Genomic DNA, 17745 nt, shown 5'->3' with positions numbered 1-17745 from the left:
TTCATGCCTTTTTTGACACACATGGGGAATTTCTGTCCAAGAATCAAAGCCCTCAAGTGCTCTATCATAGTGTGTCTTGAAGCATTGATTTTTATGTTAATGCTGTATTTGAATGACTTCAGTGGAGCTGTATAAATTGTGCAAAAACGAAAATGATCAACTGGTAAAAAAATCTATTAGACTTCTATGGTCAAGTCAAGCCTGGAATACACTTCACGATTTTTGCCCTGATTTTCCCCCGATTTTACAGTCTGAACAAGTTGACGCTAGTTGAGGAAAGTCAGAGCCAGTCTGCAGATTATTTTAAAAGTCGTGTAGTGTATTCCAGCCTTCAGTTGTCAACTTGGATTTTTAATAAAGAGAGACTTCTTTACCATGTGGTCGGGAGCAAAACGTCCCATCAGTTGGAAGAGAAGCGTTGCATCTACAGGTATCATTTTGATCAGGGCCACAAATGCCATGTTTAGAGCATTGTTTAGTGGACCAAACATATTGATTCTCACACTTGCACTGGGTTTTGTTTGAATTTGAAAGACAAACTGCAAATTCAAGAAATTGGAAAGGTATTAGAGAACCCATGTAAAATAATTTTCAGAACGATGTAGACAGAATGGCATTACTCTGCTTTTACTTCTCTTACTTGTAGTGATAGCTGCACTAGAGATTTTCATGCCTTTTTTGACACACATGGGGAATTTCTGTCCAAGAATCAAAGCCCTCAAGCGCTCTATCACAGCATCTCTTGAAGCATTGATTTTTATGTCAATGGTGTATTTGAATGACTTCAGTGGAGCTGCAAATTTGGGCAAAATGAAAATAATCAACTGGTAAAAAACTCCATTGGACTTATAATAATGCCAGTTGTCAACATGGATTTTAAATAAAGAGAGACTTTGTTACCAGGTGGTGGCCGGCAGAACGCCCCGTCAGTTGGAAGAGAAGTGATGCATCTGCAGGTATCATTTTGATTGGGGCCACAAACACCATGTTTAGAGCATTGTTCGGGGGACCAAATGTATTGATTCTCACACTTACACTGGGTTTTGTTTGAATTTGAAAGACAAACTGCAAATGCAACAAATTGGAAAGGTATTAGAGAACCCATGTGAAATAATTGATAGATTAATGTGGATACAATGGCTCAACACCACTTATACTACTTATACTTCTTTTACCTGTAGTGATGGTCGCAGCAGAGATTTTCATGCCTTTTTTGACACACATGGGAAATTTCTGTCCAAGATTCAAAGCCCTCAAGTGCTCTATCATAGTGTGTCTTGAAGCATTGATTTTTATGTCAATGCTGTATTTGAATGACTTCAGTGGAGCTGCAAAATTGTGCAAAACAAAATGATCGATTGGTAAACAAAAAATAAAAAAAATCTATTAGACTTCTATGGACAAGTCAGTTTTCAACTTGGATTTTTAATAAAGAGAGACTTCTTTACCATGTGGTCGGTGGCAAAACGTCCCGTCGGTTGGAAGAGAAGCGATGCATCTGCAGGTGTCATTTTGATCAGGGCCACAAATGCCATGTTTAGAGCATTGTTTAGTGGACCAAACATATTGATTCTCACACTTGCACTGGGTTTTGTTTGAATTTGAAAGACAAACTGCAAATTCAATAAATAGGAAAGGCATTAGAGAAACCCATGTATAAAGAATTTTCAGATGAATGTGTATAGAACTGCATTACACTTCTTAAACTACTTGTACCTGTAGTGATGGTCGCACCAGAGATTTTCATGCCTTTTTTGACACACATGGGGAATTTCTGTCCAAGAATCAAAGCCCTCAAGCGCTCTATCACAGCTTCTCTTGAAGCATTGATTTTTATGTCAATGGTGTATTTGAATGACTTCAGTGGAGCTGCAAATTTGGACAAACACAAAAACATTTCACTGGTCGAAACCTGCATCAGACTTTACAATCACATCAACTGTCACCTTAGTTTGGAAATAAAGAGATTTTTCCTTACAAGGTGTTCGTCTGCAGAATGTCCCGTCGTTTGGAAGAGAAGCGATGCATCTGCAGGTATCATTTTGAATGGGGCCACAAATGCCATGTTTAGAGCATTGTTTAGAGGACCAAACATACTGATTCTCACACTTGCACTGGGTTTTGTTCGCATTTGAGAGACACACTAAAATTAAACAGATTTTTAAGATATCAGAGAACACACATAGAAATAATTTTTCAAATGAATGTAAACAGAATGTGGCCACAAACGACATGTTTAGAGCATTGTTTAGAGAACCAAACATATTGATTCTCACAATTGCAACGGGTTTTGCTTGAATTTGAAAGACAAACTGCAAATGCAACAAATTGGAAAGGTATTAGAGAACCCATGTTCAAATAATTTTCAGATTAATGTGGATAGAATGGCTTAACACCACTTATACTACTTGTACTTCTTTTACCTGTAGTGATGGTCGCATCAGAGATTTTCATGCCTTTTTTGACACACATGGGGAATTTCTGTCCAAGAATCAAAGCCCTCAAGTGCTCTATCATAGTGTGTCTTGAAGCATTGATTTTTATGTTAATGCTGTATTTGAACGACTTCAGTGGAGCTGTATAAATTGTGCAAAAACGAAAATGATCAACTGGTAAAAAAATCTATTAGACTTCTATGGTCAAGTCAAGCCTGGAATACACTTCACGATTTTTGCCCTGATTTTCCCCCGATTTTACAGTCTGAACAAGTTGACGCTAGTTGAGGAAAGTCAGAGCCAGTCTGCAGATTATTTTAAAAGTCGTGTAGTGTATTCCAGCCTTCAGTTGTCAACTTGGATTTTTAATAAAGAGAGACTTCTTTACCATGTGGTCGGGAGCAAAACGTCCCATCAGTTGGAAGAGAAGCGTTGCATCTACAGGTATCATTTTGATCAGGGCCACAAATGCCATGTTTAGAGCATTGTTTAGTGGACCAAACATATTGATTCTCACACTTGCACTGGGTTTTGTTTGAATTTGAAAGACAAACTGCAAATTCAAGAAATTGGTAACATATTAGACAGCCCACGTAAAATAATTTTCAGAACGATGTAGACAGAATGGCATTACTCTGCTTTTACTTCTCTTACTTGTAGTGATAGCTGCACTAGAGATTTTCATGCCTTTTTTGACACACATGGGGAATTTCTGTCCAAGAATCAAAGCCCTCAAGCGCTCTATCACAGCATCTCTTGAAGCATTGATTTTTATGTCAATGGTGTATTTGAATGACTTCAGTGGAGCTGCAAATTTGGGCAAAATGAAAATAATCAACTGGTAAAAAACTCCATTGGACTTATAATAATGCCAGTTGTCAACATGGATTTTAAATAAAGAGAGACTTTGTTACCAGGTGGTGGCCGGCAGAACGCCCCGTCAGTTGGAAGAGAAGTGATGCATCTGCAGGTATCATTTTGAATGGGGCCACAAACGCCATGTTTAGAGCATTGTTTAGAGGACCAAACATACTGATTCTCACACTTGCACTGGGTTTTGTTTGAATTTGAAAGACAAACTGCAAATGCAACAAATTGGAAAGGTATTAGAGAACCCATGTGAAATAATTGATAGATTAATGTGGATACAATGGCTCAACACCACTTATACTACTTATACTTCTTTTACCTGTAGTGATGGTCGCAGCAGAGATTTTCATGCCTTTTTTGACACACATGGGAAATTTCTGTCCAAGATTCAAAGCCCTCAAGTGCTCTATCATAGTGTGTCTTGAAGCATTGATTTTTATGTTAATGCTGTATTTGAATGACTTCAGTGGAGCTGCAAAATTGTGCAAAACAAAATGATCGATTGGTAAACAAAAATAAAAAATCTATTAGACTTCTATGGACAAGTCAGTTTTCAACTTGGATTTTTAATAAAGAGAGACTTCTTTACCATGTGGTCGGTGGCAAAACGTCCCGTCGGTTGGAAGAGAAGCGATGCATCTGCAGGTATCATTTTGATCAGGGCCACAAATGCCATGTTTAGAGCATTGTTTAGTGGACCAAACATATTGATTCTCACACTTGCACTGGGTTTTGTTTGAATTTGAAAGACAAACTGCAAATTCAATAAATAGGAAAGGCATTAGAGAAACCCATGTATAAAGAATTTTCAGATGAATGTGTATAGAACTGCATTACACTTCTTAAACTACTTGTACCTGTAGTGATGGTCGCACCAGAGATTTTCATGCCTTTTTGACACACATGGGGAATTTCTGTCCAAGAATCAAAGCCCTCAAGCGCTCTATCACAGCTTCTCTTGAAGCATTGATTTTTATGTCAATGGTGTATTTGAATGACTTCAGTGGAGCTGCAAATTTGTACAAACACAAAAACATTTCACTGGTCGAAACCTGCATCAGACTTTACAATCACATCAACTGTCACCTTAGTTTGGAAATAAAGAGATTTTTCCTTACAAGGTGTTCGTCTGCAGAATGTCCCGTCGTTTGGAAGAGAAGCGATGCATCTGCAGGTATCATTTTGAATGGGGCCACAAACGCCATGTTTAGAGCATTGTTTAGAGGACCAAACATACTGATTCTCACACTTGCACTGGGTTTTGTTCGCATTTGAGAGACACACTAAAATTAAACAGATTTTTAAGATATCAGAGAACACACATAGAAATAATTTTTCAAATGAATGTAAACAGAATGTGGCCACAAACGACATGTTTAGAGCATTGTTTAGAGAACCAAACATATTGATTCTCACAATTGCAACGGGTTTTGCTTGAATTTGAAAGACAAACTGCAAATGCAACAAATTGGAAAGGTATTAGAGAACCCATGTTCAAATAATTTTCAGATTAATGTGGATAGAATGGCTTAACACCACTTATACTACTTGTACTTCTTTTACCTGTAGTGATGGTCGCATCAGCGATTTTCATGCCTTTTTTGACACACATGGGGAATTTCTGTCCAAGAATCAAAGCCCTCAAGTGCTCTATCATAGTGTCTCTTGAAGCATTGATTTTTATATTAATGCTGTATTTGAACGACTTCAGTGGAGCTGTATAAATTGTGCAAAAACGAAAATGATCAACTGGTAAAAAAATCTATTAGACTTCTATGGTCAAGTCAAGCCTGGAATACACTTCACGATTTTTGCCCTGATTTTCCCCCGATTTTACAGTCTGAACAAGTTGACGCTAGTTGAGGAAAGTCAGAGCCAGTCTGCAGATTATTTTAAAAGTCGTGTAGTGTATTCCAGCCTTCAGTTGTCAACTTGGATTTTTAATAAAGAGAGACTTCTTTACCATGTGGTCGGGAGCAAAACGTCCCATCAGTTGGAAGAGAAGCGTTGCATCTACAGGTATCATTTTGATCAGGGCCACAAATGCCATGTTTAGAGCATTGTTTAGTGGACCAAACATATTGATTCTCACACTTGCACTGGGTTTTGTTTGAATTTGAAAGACAAACTGCAAATTCAAGAAATTGGTAACATATTAGACAGCCCACGTAAAATAATTTTTCAGAACGATGTAGACAGAATGGCATTACTCTGCTTTTACTTCTCTTACTTGTAGTGATAGCTGCACTAGAGATTTTCATGCCTTTTTTGACACACATGGGGAATTTCTGTCCAAGAATCAAAGCCCTCAAGCGCTCTATCACAGCATCTCTTGAAGCATTGATTTTTATGTCAATGGTGTATTTGAATGACTTCAGTGGAGCTGCAAATTTGGGCAAAAATGAAAATAATCAACTGGTAAAAAAAACTCCATTGGACTTATAATAATGCCAGTTGTCAACATGGATTTTAAATAAAGAGAGACTTTGTTACCAGGTGGTGGCCGGCAGAACGCCCCGTCAGTTGGAAGAGAAGTGATGCATCTGCAGGTATCATTTTGATTGGGGCCACAAACACCATGTTTAGAGCATTGTTCGGGGGACCAAATGTATTGATTCTCACACTTACACTGGGTTTTGTTTGAATTTGAAAGACAAACTGCAAATGCAACAAATTGGAAAGGTATTAGAGAACCCATGTGAAATAATTGATAGATTAATGTGGATACAATGGCTCAACACCACTTATACTACTTATACTTCTTTTACCTGTAGTGATGGTCGCAGCAGAGATTTTCATGCCTTTTTTGACACACATGGGAAATTTCTGTCCAAGATTCAAAGCCCTCAAGTGCTCTATCATAGTGTGTCTTGAAGCATTGATTTTTATGTCAATGCTGTATTTGAATGACTTCAGTGGAGCTGCAAAAATTGTGCAAAAACAAAAATGATCGATTGGTAAACAAAAAATAAAAAAAATCTATTAGACTTCTATGGACAAGTCAGTTTTCAACTTGGATTTTTAATAAAGAGAGACTTCTTTACCATGTGGTCGGGAGCAAAACGTCCCATCAGTTGGAAGAGAAGCGATGCATCTGCAGGTGTCATTTTGATCAGGGCCACAAATGCCATGTTTAGAGCATTGTTTAGTGGACCAAACATATTGATTCTCACACTTGCACTGGGTTTTGTTTGAATTTGAAAGACAAACTGCAAATTCAATAAATAGGAAAGGCATTAGAGAAACCCATGTATAAAGAATTTTCAGATGAATGTGTATAGAACTGCATTACACCTCTTAAACTACTTGTACCTGTAGTGATGGTCGCACCAGAGATTTTCATGCCTTTTTTGACACACATGGGGATTTTCTGTCCAAGAATCAAAGCCCTCAAGCGCTCTATCACAGCTTCTCTTGAAGCATTGATTTTTATGTCAATGGTGTATTTGAATGACTTCAGTGGAGCTGCAAATTTGTACAAACACAAAAACATTTCACTGGTCGAAACCTGCATCAGACTTTACAATCACATCAACTGTCACCTTAGTTTGGAAATAAAGAGATTTTTCCTTACAAGGTGTTCGTCTGCAGAATGTCCCGTCGTTTGGAAGAGAAGCGATGCATCTGCAGGTATCATTTTGAATGGGGCCACAAACGCCATGTTTAGAGCATTGTTTAGAGGACCAAACATACTGATTCTCACACTTGCACTGGGTTTTGTTCGCATTTGAGAGACACACTAAAATTAAACAGATTTTTAAGATATCAGAGAACACACATAGAAATAATTTTTCAAATTAATGTAAACAGAATGTGGCAACAAACGACATGTTTAGAGCATTGTTCAGGGGACCAAACATATTGATTCTCACACTTGCAATGGGTTTTGTTTGAATTTGAGAGACAAACTGAAAATGCAACAAATTGGAAAGGTATTAGAGAACCCATGTGAAATAATTTATAGATTAATGTGGATAGAATGGCTTAACACCACTTATACTACTTATACTTCTTTTACCTGTAGTGATGGTCGCAGCAGAGATTTTCATGCCTTTTTTGACACACACTGGAAATTTCTGTCCAAGATTCAAAGCCCTCAAGTGCTCTATCATAGTGTGTCTTGAAGCATTGATTGTTATGTCAATGCTGTATTTGAATGACTTCAGTGGAGCTGTATAAATTGTGCAAAAACGAAAATGATCAACTGGTAAAAAAATCTATTAGACTTCTATGGTCAAGTCAAGCCTGGAATTCACTTCACGATTTTTGCCCTGATTTCCCCCCCGATTTTACAGTCTGAACAAGTTGACGGTAGTTGAGGAAAGTCAGAGCCAGTCTGCAGATTACAGCTGACAGATTCCACAGAAAATCGTGTAGTGTATGATGGTCACAATCTCTGATTTTTTAGCTTCAGAATTTGATTCTATCCAGTCGGAGGATATCAAACATGTTTGATATTTTCAGCCGATTTTAGAACACATATCGTTTTCATTTGTCATGCGTCTCCTAGCAACAAGGTGCACGTTTCTGCATGAGTTTGTTGTGATCGGAACAACTTTAAAGTCTGGTAGTGCATGATCTTCAGTCGCGTAGTGTATGATGCCCAGTTTTCCTTTGTCACTATTTACAATGTCGGTAAGTGTATGATGCCTAGTGTTTTAAAAACCTGTTCAGATTTTAAAAGTCGTGTAGTGTATTCCAGCCTTCAGTTGTCAACTTGGATTTTTAATAAAGAGAGACTTCTTTACCATGTGGTCGGGAGCAAAACGTCCCATCAGTTGGAGGTGAAGTGTTGCATCTACAGGTATCATTTTGATCAGGGCCACAAATGCCATGTTTAGAGCATTGTTTATTGGACCAAACATATTGATTCTCACACTTGCACTGGGTTTTGTTTGAATTTGAAAGACAAACTGCAAATTCAAGAAATTGGAAACGTATTAGACAGCCCACGTAAAATAATTTTTCAGAACGATGTAGACAGAATGGCATTACTCTGCTTTTACTTCTCTTACTTGTAGTGATAGCTGCACTAGAGATTTTCATGCCTTTTTTGACACACATGGGGAATTTCTGTCCAAGAATCAAAGTCCTGAAGCGCTTTATCACAGCATCTCTTGAAGCATTGATTTTTATGTCAATGGTGTATTTGAATGACTTCAGTGGAGCTGCAAATTTGGGCAAAAATGAAAATAATCAACTGGTAAAAAAAACTCCATTGGACTTATAATATTGCCAGTTGTCAACATGGATTTTAAATAAAGAGAGACTTTGTTACCAGGTGGTGGCCGGCAGAACGCCCCGTCAGTTGGAAGAGAAGTGATGCATCTGCAGGTATCATTTTGATTGGGGCCACAAACACCATGTTTAGAGCATTGTTCGGGGGACCAAACGTATTGATTCTCACACTTGCAATGGGTTTTGCTTGAATTTGAAAGACAAACTGCAAATGCAACAAATTGGAAAGGTATTAGAGAACCCATGTGAAATAATTGATAGATTAATGTGGATAGAATGGCTTAACACCACTTATACTACTTATACTTCTTTTACCTGTAGTGATGGTCGCAGCAGAGATTTTCATGCCTTTTTTGACACACATGGGAAATTTCTGTCCAAGATTCAAAGCCCTCAAGTGCTCTATCATAGTGTCTCTTGAAGCATTGATTTTTATGTCAATGCTGTATTTGAATGACTTCAGTGGAGCTGCAAAAATTGTGCAAAAACAAAAATGATCGATTGGTTAACAAAAAATAAAAAAAATCTATTAGACTTCTATGGACAAGTCAGTTTTCAACTTGGATTTTTAATAAAGAGAGACTTCTTTACCATGTGGTCGGTGGCAAAACGTCCCGTCGGTTGGAAGAGAAGCGATGCATCTGCAGGTGTCATTTTGATCAGGGCCACAAATGCCATGTTTAGAGCATTGTTTAGTGGACCAAACATATTGATTCTCACACTTGCACTGGGTTTTGTTTGAATTTGAAAGACAAACTGCAAATTCAATAAATAGGAAAGGCATTAGAGAAACCCATGTATAAAGAATTTTCAGATGAATGTGTATAGAACTGCATTACACCTCTTAAACTACTTGTACCTGTAGTGATGGTCGCACCAGAGATTTTCATGCCCTTTTTGACACACATGGGGAATTTCTGTCCAAGAATCAAAGCCCTCAAGCGCTCTATCACAGCTTCTCTTGAAGCATTGATTTTTATGTCAATGGTGTATTTGAATGACTTCAGTGGAGCTGCAAATTTGAACAAACACAAAAACATTTCACTGGTCGAAACCTGCATCAGACTTTACAATCACATCAACTGTCACCTTAGTTTGGAAATAAAGAGATTTTTCCTTACAAGGTGTTCGTCTGCAGAATGTCCCGTCGTTTGGAAGAGAAGCGATGCATCTGCAGGTATCATTTTGAATGGGGCCACAAACGCCATGTTTAGAGCATTGTTTAGAGGACCAAACATACTGATTCTCACACTTGCACTGGGTTTTGTTCGCATTTGAGAGACACACTAAAATTAAACAGATTTTTAAGATATCAGAGAACACACATAGAAATAATTTTTCAAATGAATGTAAACAGAATGTGGCCACAAACGATATGTTTAGAGCATTGTTTAGAGAACCAAACATATTGATTCTCACACTTGCAATGGGTTTTGTTTGAATTTGAGAGACAAACTGAAAATGCAACAAATTGGAAAGGTATTAGAGAACCCATGTGAAATAATTTATAGATTAATGTGGATAGAATGGCTTAACACCAGAGGTGGACAAAGTACACAACTTCTTTACTTGAGTGAAAGTACAGATACTACTGGTCAAATACTACTCCACTACAAGTGAAAGTTGTAAAGACAGATTTTCACTTAAGTGAAAGTACGGAAGTACATGTTTTTAAAAGTACTTAAGTATCAAAAGTAAAAAGTAAATGCATTGTCGTATATTTACAATACCATATGCTACTAATGCAAGCTACTGAATACACTGATTAGCTTGTATTATCTTTGGAATTAAGAGCTTTATGTTACAAAACATATTAAAAGGGAACAACTGAATGAAGATAATCATCTTTATTTTTATCTAACACTCCTACAGCTACATTGAACTCATTTTAATACTTGTTTAAAAGTTACAAAGTTCTTTTTCAAAGAGATATTGAAGTCTATGATATGGTTCATTTTAGGCAAACAAAGCAAACATTGAAAAGAAAACAAACTATAGGTTACTATAGTGAGATAATAGTAAATTTGTGGATACTGTGATTTTACTGCAAATACCATTGTTATAGTTACTATAGTAAAAACATGGTTAATTTTCCAAAGGGCTTTAGTGAGTTAACACATGCCTTTTTAGAGCGCTTTTAGCTGTGCAGTAGCGCGGACGTTTACATTAGTTAAACTGGGAAGATCCCGAGGTTGCCAGATTTGCATAAAACATATCAGCCAAATGTCTATTCAAAGCTAGGCGGAAAACTGCAGGCTTAGAAATACTGTAAGACTTGGCAACACAGGAAGGTCCGGATTTTCGCAGAAAAAAAGGGTTCAGTGAATCTGAAAATGCACTCATTGTAAAAACTGCTACATATAACGACTTTCTACTTGGGGACCTTGATATAAATGTAGTTGAGTAAAAAGTACGATATTTGTCTTTCAAATGTAGTGAAGTTAAAGTCGCAAGTTTCCAGAAAAAATAATACTTGAGTAAAGTACAGATACTCAAAAAGTGTACTTAAGTAGTACAATACTCAAGTAAATTTACTTCGTTACTGTCCACCTCTGCTTAACACCACTTACACTACTTATACTTCTTTTACCTGTAGTGATAGACGCAGCAGAGATTTTCATGCCTTTTTTGACACACACTGGAAATTTCTGTCCAAGATTCAAAGCCCTCAAGTGCTCTATCATAGTGTGTCTTGAAGCATTGATTTTTATGTTAATGCTGTATTTGAATGACTTCAGTGGAGCTGTAAAAATTGCACAAAAACGAAAATGATCGATTGGTAAACAAACAAAAAAATCTATTAGACTTCTATGGTCAAGTCAGTTTTCAACTTGGATTTTTAATAAAGAGAGACTTCTTTACCATGTGGTCGGGAGCAAAACGTCCCGTCGGTTGGAAGAGAAGCGATGCATCTGCAGGTGTCATTTTGATCAGGGCCACAAATGCCATGTTTAGAGCATTGTTTAGTGGACCAAACATATTGATTCTCACACTTGCACTGGGTTTTGTTTGAATTTGAAAGACAAACTGCAAATTCAACAAATAGGAAAGGCATTAGAGAAACCCATGTATAAAGAATTTTCAGATGAATGTGTATAGAACTGCATTACACCTCTTAAACTACTTGTACCTGTAGTGATGGTCGCACCAGAGATTTTCATGCCCTTTTTGACACACATGGGGAATTTCTGTCCAAGAATCAAAGTCCTGAAGCGCTCTATCACAGCTTCTCTTGAAGCATTGATTTTTATGTCAATGGTGTATTTGAATGACTTCAGTGGAGCTGAAAATTTGGGCAAAGATGAAAATAATCAACTCGTAAAAAACTCCACTGGACTTATAATCATGCCAGTTGTCAACTTGGATTTTAAATAAAGAGAGACTACTTTACCATGTGGTGGCCGGCAGAATGTCCTATCAGTTGGAAGAGAAGCAATGCATCTGCAGGTATCATTTTGATCAGGACCACAAATGCCATGTTTAGAGCATTGTTTAGAGGACCAAATATATTCATCCTCGCACTTACACTGGGTTTTGTTTGAATTTGAGAGACATACTAAAATTAAACAAATTTTTAAGATATCAGAGAACACACACAGAAATAATTTTTCAAATTAATGTAAACAGAATGTGGCCACAAACGACATGTTTAGAGCATTGTTTAGAGAACCAAACATATTGATTCTCACACTTGCAATAGGTTTTGTTTGAATTTGAGAGACAAACTGAAAATGCAACAAATTGGAAAGGTATTAAAGAACCCATGTTCAACTAATTTTCAGATTAATGTGGATAGAATGGCTTAACACCACTTATACTACTTGTACTTCTTTTACCTGTAGTGATGGTCACATCAGAGATTTTCATGCCTTTTTTGACACACATGGGGAATTTCTGTCCAAGAATCAAAGCCCTCAAGTGCTCTATCATAGTGTCTCTTGAAGCATTGATTTTTATGTTAATGCTGTATTTGAACGACTTCAGTGGAGCTGTAAAAATTGTACAAAAACGAAAATGATCGACTGGTAAAAAAAAAATCTATTAGACTTCTATGGACAAGTCAGTTGTCAACTTGGATTTTTAATGAAGAGAGACTTCTTTACCATGTGGTCGGTGGCAAAACGTCCCGTCGGTTGGAAGAGAAGCGATGCATCTGCAGGTGTCATTTTGATCAGGGCCACAAATGCCATGTTTAGAGCATTGTTTAGTGGACCAAACATATTGATTCTCACACTTGCACTGGGTTTTGTTTGAATTTGAGAGACACACTGAAAATTCAACAAATTATTAAGACACCGTGGTAACCCATGTAGAAGTAATTTTTCAGATCAATGTGGACAGAATGGCATTATACCACTTATAATTCTCTTACCTGTAGTGATGTGTGCACCAGAGATTTTTGTGCCTTTTTTTATGCACATGGGGAATTTTTGTCCAAGAATCAAAGCCCTCAAACTCTCTATCACAGCTTCCCTTGATACATTGATTTTTATGTCAATGGTGTATTTGAATGGCTTCAATGGAGCTGCAAATTTGGGCAAAGACAAAAATAATTTACTAGTCAAAAATCTACCTCAGACTTTACCACATCAACTGTCACCTTGGATTTTAATTAAAGAGAGACTTCTTTACCAGGTGTTCGTCTGCAGAATGTCCCGTCGTTTGGAAGAGAAGCGATGCATCTGCAGGTATCATCTTGAATGGGGCCACAAACGCCATGTTTAGAGCATTGTTCAGGGGACCAAACATACTGATTCTCACACTTGCACCAGGTTTTGTTTGAATTTGATTGACACACTGAAAATTCAACAAATTATTAAGACACCAGGGAACCCATGTAGAAATAATTTTTCAGATTAATGTGAACAGAATGGCATTACACTACTTATACTTCTCTTACCTGTAGTGATGGTCGCATCAGATATTTTCATGCCTTTTTTGATGCACATGGGGAATTTCTGTCCATGAATCAAAGCCCTCAGTTGCTCTATTACATCTTCTCTTGAAGCATTTATTTTTATGCTAGTAGTGTATTTGAATGACTTCAGTGGAGCTGCAAAAACTGTGCAAAAACGAAAATAATCATCTGGTAAAAAACCCCATTGGACTTTTATAATCACACTAGATGGATTTTATATAAAGAGAGACTTTGTTACCAGGTGGTGGCCGGCAGAACGCCCCGTCAGTTGGAAGAGAAGTGATGCATCTGCAGGTATCATTTTGATTGGGGCCACAAACACCATGTTTAGAGCATTGTTCAGAGGACGAAACATGTTGATTCTCACACTTACACTGGGTTTTGTTTGAATTTGAGAGACACACTAAAAATTAAACAAATTGTTACATTAGAGAACACATAGAAATATTTTTTTTATTATTAATGTAGACAGAATGTCATTTCGTCATTTATACTTCTCTTACCTGTAGTGATGTTCACACCAGATATTTTCATACTTTTCTTGATGCACATGGGGAATTTCTGTTCACGTATCAGGTCCCTCAATTGCTCTATCACGGCTCCTCTTGGTGCATTAATTTTTATGTCAGTTGTGTATTTGAACATTTTTAGAGGTTTAGCTGTCAAACATAGACCAGAATTTAATATCCAGTATTTTGTAATGCTCCTTGAAAGCACACATTTAATGTCTCTTTGTTTTCATCTGGTATGTCATTTTTTAGAGTAACTGCATGCATAGGGTACTATGCATTTAACTAAATTACTCTCTTAAAAATAAAGGTGCGTCACGATGCCATAGAAGAACCTTTTTGTCTAAATGTTTCCATAAAGAACCTTTAACATCTGAAGAACCTTTCTGTTTCATAAAAGGAAGGTTCTTCAGATTATAAAAAGGTAAGGAAGAGATGGTTCTTTAAAGAACCTTTGACTGAATGGTTTTTTGTGAAACCAAAAATGGTTCTTCTATGGCATCGTTGTGAAGAACCTTTTAAGCACCTTTATTTTTAAGAGTGTAGTAACTAATTTAATTAATGAACTAAAATTAACTCATGATAAACATTCATTACAGCTCAATTTTTCATTGGGCACAAAGCCCTTTTTAATTACTAAAGAATTGCACATGCATGTGTATTATTGTATTAGTTATCTACTACTAGCACTATGACTGAGGAGGAATCATTTTTACTAAAGAGCCTTACTTGCATTGAGATTCACATTGTTTATGATGATGTTTTGGCTGACGCTATATGGAAATGAGTATCCTTTAAGAAGTGTCCTCAGGCGATCCTGTACCATTTGCCTTGATGCATTTATTTTGATGGTGATCAAGTATTTGAATGATTTCCAATTTGCTGCCAAAAATTGAGAAAATAAATCTTAATAAAAAGACATTCATACATTTTCTTCACACTGATCCTGAGGTCAAGTAAAAAAAAAAAAAAAAACATTTCTTTGGTAAACAACAACATGCCAAAGATGCTGTTAAATTGAATATTAAAGCTAAAGTAAAAGCTACAAATTACAAATTTCTTTAAAACACTGGATTACTAGTTTATTTAAAGGGGTCATATGATGCGATTTCAAGTTTTCCTTTCTCTTTGAGTGTTACAAGCTGTTCATGCATAGATAAGATCCCTAAAGTTGCAAAGACTAAAGTCTCAAACCCAAAGAGATATACTTTATAAAAGTTAAGACTCGTCCAGGCCTTCCTAAAACGGCTCATTCAAACACGCCCCCACATGTCTACGTCACTGTGTGGGAATATTTGCATAACACCGCCCAAATGTATACGCAAAGAAAGAGGGAGTGATTTTTATTCTCGCTGTAGTGTTGTTGCTCCCGCCGGCGCCATGTCCTGGAGACGCTGTGTTTCCTTATGAAAGTGAAACTACTTTGTTTGGGCTTCCAAAAGAGGACACAACTAGAAATCAGTGGTTAAGTTGTAGAACAGTTCAACCCAAATATTCGAGTGTGTGCATCGCATTTTACGGAGGACTATTTCCTGAACCTGGGAGAACAGCCTACATGCCAGCTGTGCACAAAGACTGTTTCTAAAAGTGGGGCAATTCCAACTTTGCAAGCACAGTCTGTCGCTTCTGACTCTAAGTATGTTTTCATATTTAAAGAATTTGCCACTGACTATTCAAACGCGAGTTTTGAGCAGTGTAGAGTAGTGCTTGTTGTTTGTCGTTTCTCCGATCACAAATGCAGACATGGTAATGTTTACGCGGCACGATGCAGTCATTATAATCAGTAATTATGTCCCCACTTGATGCAACAAATGCCTCGTTTGTAATGGGTTTTATTGTTTTCGTCTCGTCTCACCGGGACACGCCATCACAATACGGCAAGGGGCGTAACATTTCCGTCACACGCTTGAGGTATTCGGCCAATCACAACGCACTGGATAGCTGGCCAATCAGAACACGCCTCACTTCTCAGAACGATGAGCTTTGTAAAAATCGAAGCGTTTCAGAAAGGCGGAGCATAGAGGAGCAACAATAATGTACAGCATGTGGAAAATAATGTGTTTTTTTTTTTTCCTTAAACCACATAAACACATTGCATTACACGAAAAACACAAAATAATGTTCCTTTTAACAACGTCATATGACCCCTTTAAATTGGCAGTCCACACTAGTAAAAAATAAATAAATAAATAATGAATGTCTCATAATAATTTATAGTAAAATTCTACTTCTTGCATCTATTTATAGTATATTACGCTTACTACTTTCTGTCTCTCTCCTCCTTTGACCCTCTTACTATTAGCCTAGGTGTAAAAAATCTTTCTAACTCCCATTCTAGTTTCTTTAATGCTTCCATCAAAATGAAAAACAAATCTAGCTGAAAACTTTTTCCACCTCAATTTCTGAGTAATCAAATCTCAATGCATATCTTTCTTTCTTTCTGTTTTTTTTACCAGCAGTTTTTACAGCACATATTGAGCTCAAAATTGTTTTTATCATGTGTAATGAAATATATTGTTCTTTAGAATAATAATTGAATAACTGTTTAATGATTGGGCAATCCACCCCCTATCGTTTATTAACACTCACCCTGTTGTTCTTGTTTTACGTTGTTTCCAGTTTCATCCATTTGAGGTGGCTGGTATTTAGAGGAAAGGCACAGAACTGATGTGAAGTTTATCAGTAGCAATATGTGTCTAAAGTTCTATCAGTGATCACTCAAACACATGCTCATTCAGATACAGAAAAGTGTGCATACATCAAATAACTGCAAAGATTGTTTTGACTTGATTAAAAATTGGTTTATCAGAGTGCAAAATGCAAACTATGGGGAAAAAAGCAGTTCCCTGTTCTGCTGCATTCCATTTAGTGCACTTACCAGCGTCGTATGCCATGTATTTACTCCAAGCATTTCCTCGTTCATTGTGTGTGCATGACTCAGGCTTTGTATTTTCAATGATGAAGTCACATACAACATGATTATGATTCTCAGTATCACTGTAACAGACGCCATGCCTGTGTGGTGGAGAGAAGTACAAAATAAAATAAAATAGCTTTTTGAGTGAGTTATATTTCTATCTTTCTTTTTAAGCCCAATAACATTATGAACATTACTCATATTGAGGGTGAATTAATAATGTAACTTTGGTTGTATGCCCAAACAAAGGGAAATGCATTTTATATTTTTTATTTACTTGTATAAATCAATTCACTGCCGTTAAGACATTGATGCCTGCAGATACACATATGAAGCTCTATCTAACTGTACCACAACACCATTTGTATACTGTAAAACAATACAAAACAATACTTACACAATGCTGTTATCACAATAACAGATTTTCCATAAAAAAATATTTAAAAAATGCATTATTCTTATAAACACACTGAAAATATGGATTTATCTGTTATATGTTTATCTTATCACACAATTGGATGGAACTTACCTTGTTAATTGGTAAAGAAATTATAAGAACAAATCTTTAACAGTCACCACATTCCTCCACCATTCATTATATTATAATTGATAGGTTACTTGATTAAACTTACTGAGTAAAAATTATCTGTATAAATAGGCTTAAAACTGGTCTTACCTTGATTTGATGTCCAGTCTCAGCTTGTGATATTTCATTTATTAAGAGAAAAGATCTGACTGTCTGCTGACTATCTGACTGCAGACAATTTTTGTTAGGTGATGCATCAACTTTTGTACTGTAAGAGGAAACCAAGCACTCACAAGACAAGTGTCTCCCTTATTTGTTTCCTTGTTTAGGGT

At 36.7% G+C, this 17745-nt stretch overlaps 2 protein-coding genes across 2 annotated transcripts; both read right to left on the bottom strand.

The window, feature by feature from the left end:
• Positions 1–1898: 1898 nt before the first annotated feature.
• Positions 1899–4962, bottom strand: LOC131546092 (uncharacterized). The gene is made up of 5 exons (XM_058785414.1): positions 4869–4962; positions 3090–3242; positions 2824–2988; positions 2424–2576; positions 1899–2143 (listed from the first exon to the last, which is right to left on the bottom strand). Exons 1-5 carry the CDS (start codon positions 4960–4962, stop codon positions 1899–1901), a joined length of 810 nt encoding a protein of 269 aa, XP_058641397.1.
• Positions 4963–8017: 3055 nt separating this feature from the next.
• LOC131546091 (uncharacterized) lies at positions 8018–17642 on the bottom strand. Its single transcript, XM_058785413.1, has 19 exons — positions 17564–17642; positions 16849–16985; positions 16560–16608; positions 14700–14852; positions 13965–14120; positions 13700–13864; positions 13444–13605; positions 13176–13340; positions 12916–13068; positions 12647–12811; positions 12380–12532; positions 11935–12099; positions 11674–11826; positions 11134–11286; positions 9665–9829; positions 9403–9555; positions 8859–9011; positions 8301–8473; positions 8018–8218 (listed from the first exon to the last, which is right to left on the bottom strand). Exons 2-19 carry the CDS (start codon positions 16981–16983, stop codon positions 8018–8020), a joined length of 2772 nt encoding a protein of 923 aa, XP_058641396.1. The 5' UTR covers positions 16984–16985; positions 17564–17642.
• Positions 17643–17745: the final 103 nt, after the last annotated feature.

The sequence above is a fragment of the Onychostoma macrolepis genome, chromosome 08 (assembly GCF_012432095.1).
Source record: "Onychostoma macrolepis isolate SWU-2019 chromosome 08, ASM1243209v1, whole genome shotgun sequence".
NCBI classification, from domain to species: Eukaryota; Metazoa; Chordata; class Actinopteri; order Cypriniformes; family Cyprinidae; genus Onychostoma; species Onychostoma macrolepis.
The sequence above is the reverse complement of the archived record's forward strand: the minus strand, read 5'-3'. Positions and strand labels throughout refer to the sequence as shown.